The sequence below is a fragment of the Sminthopsis crassicaudata genome, chromosome 6 (assembly GCF_048593235.1).
Source record: "Sminthopsis crassicaudata isolate SCR6 chromosome 6, ASM4859323v1, whole genome shotgun sequence".
Classification (NCBI taxonomy): domain Eukaryota; kingdom Metazoa; phylum Chordata; class Mammalia; order Dasyuromorphia; family Dasyuridae; genus Sminthopsis; species Sminthopsis crassicaudata.
In genome coordinates, this window is record NC_133622.1 from 207,640,492 (window position 1) to 207,652,991 (window position 12,500).

At 39.5% G+C, this 12,500-nt stretch overlaps 1 protein-coding gene across 2 annotated transcripts in view; it reads left to right on the top strand.

Moving 5' to 3' along the window:
* The window catches only part of PARVA (parvin alpha), a 163,175-nt gene extending 157,596 nt beyond the window's left edge, over positions 1-5,579 (top strand). For both annotated transcript variants that reach the window (XM_074273458.1, XM_074273460.1), the window contains exon 14: positions 3,709-5,579. In XM_074273458.1, coding sequence (XP_074129559.1) covers positions 3,709-3,785 — 77 coding nt within the window. In that variant the 3' untranslated portion in view covers positions 3,786-5,579. The remainder of the gene's footprint in view (positions 1-3,708) is intronic.
* The last annotated feature ends 6,921 nt before the right edge of the window (positions 5,580-12,500 follow it).

Below are 12,500 nucleotides of genomic sequence, written 5' to 3' on the forward strand. Positions count from 1 at the left end.
TTATTTTTCAAAATTGATTCCTGCCCTTAGATATTGGATTAAATAACTTTAAATGTTCAGCAAGAGTTTAGCAGAGTCAGAACCCCAAAAGACCTTGAATGGCTGGAAAATGTATTTAAATGATTGATAAATGTATTTAAATGTGACACAGGTTCAAAAAAAAAATCACCTACACAATGATAAGATGAAGTCATGATAGTTGTTCATCTCTGTCAGTCAGTAATGAAACATTTATTAAGTGACTACTGTGTTCCAGGCTCCAAGCCAAGCACTAGGAAAAAAAGACAAAAAATAATAAGACCTGACAAGACAAAAAATAATCCCTAATCTCTAGGAGTTTATAATCTCATAGGGAGCAAAAGGAGAAGACTTTCAAGACTATGATATAGAAACCGAAAAAATCTAATGGGGTGGGGGTTGAGTTAATTTAGGAGAGGCTGGGACTGTGGAGGTAACAGCCCAAATGACACTAGGAGTTTTGTTTTCAATTTGGAGTGTTATATTTTTGAAGGGTCTTACCTAATCTGACAGCATCTAGAGAAAGATAGCCAGGATGGTGAAGAACCTACCAATTACATAGTACAAGGATCAGATTAATAATCGTAACAAAGGTAAAAATTAATAATAAAAATAACAGCTAGTATTGATATAGTATCAGGAACTGTGTTAAGCACTTTACAAATACCTAATTTTTATCTTCACAAAATCCCCAAGGTACAGGTACAATTGTTACCCCATTTTCCAGTTGAGGAAACTGAGGAAAACAGAAGATAAGAGATTTGTCCAGAGTTATGAAGCTAGTGAGTGTCAGAGATACTTCCAAGGCTCCCAAGGAGGAAATGAGGGGCATTGAACTGATAGGAGCTACAAAGAATTTGCAAATTTAGGTCTGATGTAAAGGAAAAAGTCCCTGACCATTGGAACTAGGTCCCCAAATAGGACAGGCTACATGTTCAGGTTGGATGTTCCCCACACTGGAGGTCCTGAGGCAAAAGCTTGGTGACTCTCTGTCAAGGGTGTTGCTCAGATATGACGAGGTACATAAATGGCATGGGGTCAGGAAGGAACAAATTCAAATCCTGCTTCAGATACTTTCTGGCTGAATGACTCTGGGTAAGCCACTTAACTCCTGTCTACCTCAGTTTCTCCATCTGTAAAATAGGAGTAATCATAGCACTTCCCTCCCAGGACTGCTGTGAGGATAAAATGAGATTTCTTTTAAAGGCTTTGCAAATCTCAAAGTACTATATAAATCCTAGATGGCATTGTTTATTATTATTCAGGTAGAAGTTCAACCAAATGGCCTCTTGAGTGTGTAATTTTCTCTTTTAAGACACAGAATCTGAGATTGTGGGCTATGACTGTTTTTCATTGAAAATGTCAGCCTCCTCCCTTGTTGTTCCTGCATTTCACCCCAACGTGGCCCTGGTATTTTGTTCAGTTCACCAGTATGTCAGGGACTAAAAATGTGACATTGGTCCTCATTTACTAGAACGCTCATTGGTCCTCTTTTGCTGGAAAATATGAATTGATCTGTTTTAACAATACCACTAGAGGAGGCATAGGAGAAATCATCGCAATGAAAAAGTCTCTAGAATGAAAATCAGGAGACCCAGTTTCCCTCTCTGCTCTGGTACTTCCTAGCTCAGTGACAATGGACAAATTATTGACCCTCTCTGAATTTTATTCCCTTTATCTGTAAGACAGTGGAGCTGGACTCTAAGATTTGTGACATCTTTGTCTGCACCGACATCCCAGGAGTCTAAGCAACCTTTTAAAAAACTAAACTGTCAGAGGAATAAGAATATACCTCTTCTTTCCTTATTCAAGTGGACTGAACAAGAAGATTGGTTTGTGGTTCATTTTCTTTCCTCCTTCACTTCAGACCCTCAGTCATCTTCCCTTCTGACTCTCTGTCCGCCAGCCAGGCACTCTGCACCCCCATTCCAGAGACTTTCTAAATCCCTGACGCTTTCTTATTGGACAAATCCCAAAGGGTATGAGAAAAGGCAATAAAAGTTACTAGGAGACCAGTATTAAGTTGTTAATCATATAATTTATTAGGTCTGCAGGCTTTAAAGATGATATGTTTATATGGCCTAGAGCCACAGTTCATTTTCATTAATCCCCCAGCCCCAAAGTCTGCCCAGATAAGTTGTCTCTCTATCAGCCTTCTTGGAAACAGGAAAGATGGTCATTAAATTCCCTGGTGGAAAAAAAGGCAGGGATGATCCCTCTATCTTTAACCATGCTGGCCTGGGCATGGAGCCTCTGGTATTCTTGCTAAATATCTTCTCCCTTCCCTTCCTCACATTCTTATGGCAATAAATGGTTTCTAAGATTATACTGCCAGCCCTGACCTCTCACCTGGGCCTCTGCTCCAGATGGGACTATTTTTCATTTAGAGTTCATACCTAATCATACCCATTCTCTGTTTATTTGGATTGGGCTCCCCCATCTCCACTATTTCTATGAATAAAATATACAGAGATGGGAAAATGGCACATTCCCTATCCCCCTGTAACTTACAGAAGAGTGGAGGGAGAATCTGACCCAAAGAACGATGAAACAGAATGTTAATACTTAGAAGGGGAACGTGGAGTGTGGGGAAAATGATTACTTTTAGCTGAGCGATCAGGACTTCTTTGCCCCTGAAGAAGAGGATGATAAAAACCACCACAACAATAATAGCATTTTTATAGTGCCTAGGTTTACAATGTGTTATCTCAGTTGATCCTCAGAACAATCCTATGCGGTCGATGCTATTACTATCCCTATTGTCCAGTTAATATATGTCTGAGATAGGATTTGAACTTCCTGACTCCAGTTGCCAGCAGACAGTTTATTCTGGGCATGTACAAGTACACAACTGTGGGAGACGGTAAAAACAAGATCAGCATTGATGAATAGTCCAGTTTGGCTAAAAAGATCATCTAGTTGTACTGTAACACATTTATTATGTATGGGATTGCCTGTCATCTAGGGGAGGGAGTAGAGGGAAGGAGGGGAAAATTTGGAAAAGTGAATACAAGGGATAATATTATTAAAAAAATTACCCATGAATATGTACTGTCAAAAATTATAATTATAAAATTAGTAATAAAAAAAAGATCATGTAGTTTCTCAAGAGCATGAGGAAATTGGGTGAAATAAGGTTGGAGAGGCAGACTAGAGTTAGAATATGAAGAACCCTGAATGTCAAGTTAAGGAGTTTGTATTTAAGCCTATATTACATTCAACTTTCCTCCTTCCATACAGTTTGAGTCCAATTTATACTCATCTCATAATTTCTATACAAAATAAATATTTATCGAGGAGAAGATGAAGTTCTCCAACATGTTGCTATTATGGATGACACTGCTAAGTTTATCAAGCCCATGCAAGACATGAAAGTCATAATCCTTCAAGAGTATATCCTAACTATCCACACAGAAGCAGCCAAGTGGATGAAAACTGTGAACTGGTATTATATCCTAGTTTATCTGCTAATCTTCTTTGCCAAACTAGAATATAAGCCCCCAAAAGGTGAAAATTTAAAATTTCTCTTCTATTCTTCCTAATTATATAATAACTATATATTTATATAATAATTCCCTAACATCTCTAGGAAAGCAAGAAGCAGATCATAACTTTTTTTTTGTTTTATTTTCTCAACTGTCAAGTTTCCTCCTATAAGACTGAAACAGCTCTTTTTTTTTTCTTTTACAGATATTGTCAACTGCGACTTGAAGTCCACCCTCCGAGTGCTTTACAATTTGTTTACCAAATACAGAAATGTGGAATGAAGAAGGAAAGAACCTAGATTGGGGGGATGTCCCAGTGATTCACTTCACGCCTCCCCTCATGGTTCACCCGCACCTGCCTCCCTGAGCTGAGGCAGCTGACCAGGCGAGGGACCCCTAAATGCAATGAACTCTATTCTCACCACACTGAACGCTAGCTGGGATTATTTACTGTAACTCAGAGAAACTGTGTACTTAAATTTTTGGAAGGAAATGATTAGATACTTACTGAAGACCTGGCTTAGATTCCAAAAGCATATCTAGCTTTTAAAATGTACCCCAGCCTTTATAGGGTTACTGAATTTAACTATGACTTTTATTCCCCCTTTCTCCCACCCATCTCAGCACTGGGACTCTTTAAGAAGTAGACTAAAAGACTGAAACAAAATGCAGTTAGTGACAGGTGGGTGGGGGCTCTCCCTTTAGATCAAAGCTTCTTAAACTCTTTGCACTCTCAAGATCTCTTCACTTGAGAAATGTTTACGTGAGCCAATATATAGGTATATAAAATAAGTATACAAATCAAACAGTTACTGATAATGAATCGTAATTTCACGACTCCCACATTTAGTTACACGCCAAAATGTGTGCTCCGAATGGTATCACAATCCAGAGTTTAACAAGTGTTGTTCTAGACAACATTTATTTGTTTTTAACCAAAAAAAAAAAAGAAAAAAGAGAAAGGCAGCATTCTATAGTATATAAAGAGCTAGCCTTGGAGTCAAGGAGAAACAGATTCAAGTCCAACCTTTATCACGTTCCAGCTGCATGATGAGGTACCTGAAGGATCATTTCATCTCTGAGTGCTCTCAGGCAAGTTTCAAGGCCTCTGAGTTACAAGTGAGAGGCCAAATTGCAGCAGTAGAAGGAATTTCTATGCCAGCAATCCCATACATTGAAGATATCACAGATCCAAGCCAAGAAAAAAAATCCCTTTTGATATATTTTTTTCAAACTTCCTTTCCTCCTTCTTAAGTCATTTCAGAAGGATGGAGTGTTTGTTAGGTTAGTGGAAACAAATTCCATCATATATACAAAACGCTTTGGGACTGAGGGGTCCCCACTGAAATTGAAGATTTAAAATTTAAACCAAATCATATGTGATCAGAATCATGCCTCAGATACTTTTTACAAACTGAAATGACTCAATTCCAAAAGGAAAAAAAGAAAAAAAAAAAAAAAGAAATGACTCAATTCCTTTAGATTGATAATAATAATAATGTGAGACTTGGGTTTAAATGTAACTTTTGGGTAAATTCTGGAGATCATTTTTCTTCTTTGTAACGTGTATTGGAAAAGCCCTATATTTTTCTTCCAACTAAATACCCAATTCACCCTAGTTGGAAAAACACACAGGAACTATGGAATAGAGACCGTCCCTGCAGTTCCCAGAAAGCAGGCCTCTTTAGGAGGGATCCTTGAACTTTTAAACAAAAAAAAATCCTTTTCACCTACTTCCTAAATGATCATTAAGGCCATTACTGGCCAAGGACATCCAGCAGCAATTACCAGCGACATCAGGTGAGGAGAAGGGAAGTTATTTAGACCAAAGCTTAGTCGTTTTCTTGATCTGAATTGTTCTGGTGCCTTGGGATGACATGTAGCACGAGCCTAGGAAGCCGATAGCTTTGTTGTATAGGGAGAGCAATAGTACCTTTGTGTTTGGAAGGGGGGAGGGAAAGGCTACATATCTTAAACACAGGAGAAAATATGTAATAGAAAATTGCTCAATGTATATAACCATCCTGCTGTGGTGCTTATGGAGTTTTTAAATGAACTAAATACAGTTAGATAAATTGCCTATGTGTCATTTATATTGTCTTTGCTTTGAGATGCTAGAAATATCATAGAGGAATGGCCTGTTGCCCTCTCCCTCCTACCCAGAGGTCCATGGCTGCCCTGTTCTTGCTTGAGGCCCATTACACAAGTCTGTCTCTCTTATTAGCTTCCAAAGAGTCCACTGGGATATAAATCCATACTAAACAAAAAGGGACTTGGCCTGATCGTGCTTAAGCCTTTGGAGATGAACTTGCTGGTCTTCCTCAGCACATGGTTTTTTAAAAAGCAGTCACTCAGAATGATTGTTTCAGAGGCATTATGTGATGTGGGGGACCAGTTTATTGCTAAAGAATTATTTTCTAGTTAAAGTTGTAAACTCTCCAAGATGCAAAGGGGACAAGGTCCCTTGAGGGCATTTATCTAAGAAAGGCAATTCTGCGAATAATTTGTGACATTATGTTTTTAAAATTATGTTCATGCTCAATATTTTATGGTTTCTGCTTGCTTTTGGTTCCTGGTAGTAAATTCAGATAAATAATTGTTTTCTCTGAGTAATACTGAAAATGCTTTTAAAAAATAAGAGGACTGTATTCATTTTTTAAATGCTTTGCTAGGAGAATTTTACCTCTCTGGAAAAAAGAAAGAAAGAAATTGCATCCAAGCAATTGATAAGTATTCTTACTTTGATTGATTGTTCTTTTTGCATGTATTCTATAAGTAGAGGGTAGAATGATTGGTAAACTCTTTGACTCAATTGCTCCCTTCCCTTAATCACTGAATGGGTACAATCTCAGGTCAAACTGACTCCTGTTGAAGACCTTAGCTTAAAAAAACCAAGGTCCGCCATTGCATCCAGGGCCATCTCCAATTATCCTGATCTATACCTTGTCACAGGACCCAGATGACTCTAGAGGGGAAAATGAAACAAGTGCTCTTGTACAGCCCTTCCTCTCTTAAGTCTAATCTAGTTGCATGTCCCGGCATCACCTTCCTAACGCCAGGGTCCTCTTGGAGTACTAAGGACAAACAACAACAAACTTTTCAAATAATAATAAGTGGAGGTTACCCCCGGCTTTACTTTATCTCATTTATTCTTCCCATAAACCCTGTTTATATATTCCCCTTTTACAGAAGAGAAAACTAAGTCCTACAGAACTAAAAAATTCTCATAGAAAGAACTTCAAAGGTCCTCGGTTTCAAGCCTTAACTAAAGCATTATTCTTTGCCTAACAAGTCTTTGTCAAGGTCATTTCTACTTGAAGACCTCTGGAAAGAGGGAACTCACCACTTCCCAAGGCACCTCTGTTATTATTGATTACTCACAAAGTTTCAGAACTGCAAGGGGCCCCCTTAAAAATAATGTAGCCCAATTTCCTCATTCTACGGAGCAAAGAGCACTGACTTAGAGATGGAAAGGAATTCTAGACCATCCAATCCAATTCCTTTGTCTTACAGATGAGGAAACAGACTTTCCTAAAGTCATCCAGCAAGTATATATCAGAGTGTGGACTCAGACCTGGAGCTTTCATTCACAAGTTCAATGGTCTTTCAACAATACTAAGAAATCCCTCCTTGTATTAACTAAACTTTGCCTCCCTAGGACTTCCACCCATAATTCAACCCTACTGGAACTATTCCTTGTGATAGTGTCACCATCTTGCCCATTGGAGTCAGCCTCCAATATTGTGCTTCTAGCTCCTCCAAGGCCAACACTCTTTCCCTGACAATATCGATACCTCTAAAGGGAGCTCCTCAGGAATTGGGTTCTAGAAAGAAATCACATGGTCTGATCCATCTCTAAGTATTTAGAGGGGGTGAAGGGGAGGGGGCAGGAAGGACTGACAGCTGAATTACCCTAATCTACTAATGATGGACAAAGGCTAGTAGAAACTACACTTCCCCCCCCTCAAAAAGTAAAGCCTAAAGTCTTAACCTCAAAAGCAAAGCCCCACTTCCAGTATTGATTTAATATATTTTTTAATCTTTGGAGAAAACTTTACCGGGGTTCTGACTCACATTTCTTAAGGAATGACTTAAATTGCTAAAGACAAAAAAGATGGACAATTAAAACAAATCTAGAATGTCCATCTTACAAAAACAAATAACCAGCAGAGGCCGAACAGCCTCATGAGGATGAACTCACAGGATTTTTTTTTAAAGGAAAAGCTGTAATTTGAAATGAATATCTGAGAATCTCTTAAATCTGAATACTCAAGGACAGTCTCTACGTTCCCGGGATGTTAACTAGGCTGATCTTTGACTGAAGTCCCTAACTTAGTACTATCTCCATTCCCATATTCACACTTGCTAGGAAGCTTGCCAAGAAGCTCCATGGTTCTTTCTCTGATGTAGAAAATAATAGTTACTAGCATTTTAGAGTTTACACTTGGTTAAGCCCCTAATATTAGCTTTAGTGTCTTCCTGTCAGGGTGGGCAAACAGCTGTGAGCATGGGGCCATAGTAGGAAGAGGAAAGGGGGGGAAGAAAAAAGAAGGGAATACATAATTCTATAGCATGTTCCAGGCACTGTGTTAAGTGCTTTTTTTTTTAACAAATACTATCTCATTAAAACCTCACAACAACTCTGTCATGTGTTGTCTCCATTTTATAGTTGAGCAAACTGTGGCTAACAGTTAAGGGACTTGCCCATGTTCACACAGCCATTGTCTAAGGCTGGATTTGAACTCAGTTATTCCTGACTCTAGACCCGATATTCCATAGAGCACTGGTTGTAGGAAAGTTAGGAGACTTAGACCTTAACTTAAGATCTGGCGCTGATGCTTTGTGAAGACCTGGACAAGTCACTGTCATCCACGGAGACCAACGTCTCAGGGCAGTAATTCCTCTATAATAGGATGAGACGATGGCTCAAGTCTCCTTGCTATGCCATTCTGTGAATCCATGACAACATGAAGGGGAATGTTAGCCTATATGGGAAAGAGTAAGAAATCACAAAGGAAATAATTAAGAGTACCTGCCTTCCCGGTGGAGATTGCTCAGCGTCTCTAAAGGCAAACTTTGTATTTGTCTGTCTGGAAACCCTACCCATTTTCTATAAGGTCAAAGAGAAGGTCATAGAGAAAACATGGTTAAAGCTTCCCCCCGAGCAGCTGCAACCTGGAAGCCTGAAGACCTGAATTCAAATCTTATAATATGAATGACTCACATTCAACCTTATTTTCCTCAGTTCCCTCATCTATAAAATTAGCTGGACAAAGAAATGTCAAATCACCCCAGTTTGCCAAAAAAAAAAATGGAATCCTAAAGGGTTGGATCTAAGTGAAATAACCTAACAACAACAAATCTTCCCATTATTCTCCGGAAGGGTGTAGGATGAAGGCAGACTCTGATTTCCTCACATGAAGGAGGTAGTTCATGTCTGTAAGCTGAAGCACATCCCCAAACTATAACAAAGATTTATTCTGGAGAGGTGGAAGCAAGAAGCAGCTACTCAAGCTCTAACAAAAAATCATTAAATGCAGGAGATTGGAGCCTTGGTTACAGAGCAGAGCAAAGTGGATGGCTGAGCCGGGAGCCAATGACCATGGCCAGTGTAGACAAACAATGTGACGGATCCCAAATCATTTTTTTCTCTTGTAGGGTTTTTGGCCTGAACAACAGAGATAAGTGCTTTGGCCTTCCTTCCCACTTGGGTTTACCAGTGTGTACACAGCCACTGACATTTTAAAAGGTTTGTAGGAAATTCTGAGAAGCTCTGCTGATTAAGGCACATGATGTTTTATCAGCAAGGCAGACTTTCCATTCTCTTTATTGATTCCTGGGGTTTCCACATCTCCAAATCAGATTTGTTAGCCCAGGGCCACATTCCAAGACACATAAATGTCACCAACATAACAGCTTTAAGGAGTGTTGTATTCAGTTGTGGGAGAGCATCGTAGGAATATTCCATCTCAGACACTTTCACTCTGCAGGGAAAACGACCTACTTTGAGTTTGGGGAACCATCCTGTCTTTTGCCCTATCTTTCTGTGAATGTACTTAATCCTTCTGGCCCAAATCAGTCAATCAATACAAATAATAATTTATTTCGTGCCTGCTGTGTGTCAGATACCGGTGATAAAAAGGACAATGGGGAAATCATCCCTGTCCTCAAGTAGCTCATGTTCTATCAGGGAAGACAGCAAGGACATATATAAATATATGCAAAATACATACATAATTCCTCAAAGAATGAGGAGAGGGCAGACCGGGAAAGGCTCACGTAGAAAATGGTTCCTGAGCACCATTGCCTTTGAAGGAAACTAAAGGATTATAGGAATTGGAAGCGAGGAAGGAGTATGTTCTTGAAATGGGGGACAGCCTGAACAGAAGTACAGAGATGGAAAATGGGTGCATTGTATGAGAAATAAAAAGACCAGTTTGGCTGGAATAGTGTTCATAATTTCTTCTTACAAGAGCTTAAATCACTGCCCAGAGACTATCAAACTCTTTGATCCAGCAGTGTCTCTACTGGGCTTCTATCCCAAAGAGATCTTAAAGGAGGGAAAGGGACCCACTTGTGCAAGAATATTTGTGGCCGCCCTCTTTGTAGTGGCCAGAATCTGGAAGCTGCCCATCCGTTGGAGAATGGCTGAATAAATTGTAGTGTATGAATATTGTGGAATATTCTTGTTCTGTAAGAAGTGATGAGTAAACTGACTTCAGAAAAGCCTGGACTTATAGATGTTTAGAACTATTAGGGTTAAAAAAGAGTAGCTAAGGAGAGCCATAGTGCACAAAGCACTTGGACCTGGAGTCAGGAAGGCTCATCTTTCTGAGTTCAAATCCAGCCTCAGACACTTGCCAGCTGTGTGACCCTGGGCAAGTTCTTTAACCCTGTTTATCTCAAGTTTGCTCATCTGTAAACATGGAGAAGAAATGGTAAAGCTCTCCAGGATCTCTGCCACGAAACCCCAAATGGGGTCACAAAAAACAGGGAACATTAGAACAACTTGGTTAGAAGAGAGGTTAGAGACCATCGAGTCTTTCTGCCCCCTTTCATTTAACAGATGCAGCTCTGGGGCTGGGGGTGGGTGGTGGGGTGGAATGGGTACATCCTTGGCTTTCAGATGATCCTGATGACCTAACAGGGACTGTTAAACTCTCACAATGGATTCTGTTAGGAGTTTATTCGTGGACTTCCCTGCTCTCCCAGACTGTAACTGGATGTCCTGTTGAATGCTGAGAGCTGTCATTAATGAGAAGGCACCCAAAATGCACCTGGACACAGCCCCTGTTTATCGAAGGGCTCTGGTTTGCCAGTCACCCTAAATGCCAGTTGCGACATGAGCTAAATGGCTTTCCCAAGTGAGTGAATTCTGGGTAGTGCTTAAATGAGAAGCAGGATACTCTTTCTTGTGCTTTTTATGATAGTCCTGTTAATACCCTTGTAAATGCTTCTCTAAAAAATGGTACTGTCTGTTCCAAGCTGGGCTAAAGCGTGATGTTCATTTGTCCACAGAGGTCCAAATGAAGGGAAGAATTGAGGTGATTATCTGAGTGATTGAGTTGCCACCTTCCACCCCAAACCAAGGTTCTCTTTGCAATAAGTATTTGTTGAACACATGCTCCATGGCTGGAATGGTGTTAAGCACTGGAGGCGAAGGACAGAAAGGTGAATGCAAAGCACTCCATCATCACCTTGGGGGAGCTCAAGGTTTTGTGGGGGGGGGGGGGAGACTGGTCTGACACCTGGAAAAATTAAGAGTATAGTGCAGGATCCTATGTTACAGGGCTAAGGAAGTACTATTATAGGGTCCTGTATTTTTTTTCTATAATAAAATCTTTTACCCAAGGCCATCACATGATATAAAGAAATAAGGTGGTAGCTTTAGCTCCACTTACTGATCAACCAATCAATGAGAACTTATTTAAACCTTGTTATGTTCCAGGTTCTCTTTTAAGTTCTAGAGGTACAAAGACGTGACTGGCCTGCATATACTGCTTAAAATGGAGGAAGAAGGTGCAGTGGCAAAGACAATTCCAGTGTGAGAAATCCAAATTTCTGGGTGAAGAGGTTTCTGCGACATGCATTTCTCTTTAGAGAACGTCTATAGCTGAAAAAATGAGCTATCAGTTAACTGACTTCTGACACAAATGGATAGAGTGTAGGACCTGGGGTCAGAGAGATCCACATTCAAATTCAGCCTCAGACACTTACTAGCTGTGTGACCATGAGCAGATCATATAACCTATTTGCCTCAATTTCCTCATCTGTAAAATGGGGGCAATAATGGCCCTATCTTCCAGGATTCTTGAGAAGAACAAAAAAGATAATACTAGTAAAAACACTTAGAACAAATAGAGTCTTCTTTTCTCATAACAGCCCTTTAGATTAAATTAATTAAATTAGGCTTTTTATATCACTTCTAATCAAAAGTTCAAACCTCTCAACCTGACATTCAATATCTTATCCATTCTAACCCCAATCTACTTTTTATACCTCATCTTTCACTGCACACAAACTGAAAATTTAAAGGAAAGAGTGGATTTTTCCAAGTCTTTATAAAACTACTTTTTAAAAATTTGCTTCTTGTTTCTTTTATTTTCCTTTTACAATATCTGAGGCGGGATTTGAACAACATCTGACAGGGTTCCCAGTTTTGTCCTCTATATGCTGTCCCATAAAGACAACATGTTGGGTGACAGATTTAGGATCTACAATGTCTTGATGGTCTGGAGAAGTAAACCAAAACCAAGATGATGAAATGGATATTCTGAGAAATTCAAGGAGCTGTGATTTCCTCTCTGGGGGTAGTTTTCCACCAACACTTATTACATCCCTTAAGCATTTTAAGACTCACAAACTCTTAGTATTCCTAACCAGATTCACTCAATTTATGCATCAAAGGAAGATAAAATAAGTTCATTGTACTCGAGATTAGCTCTAAGTGTTAGTAAATTTTTTTTCCTTACTTTTAACGGAAACCCACCTTTTTTA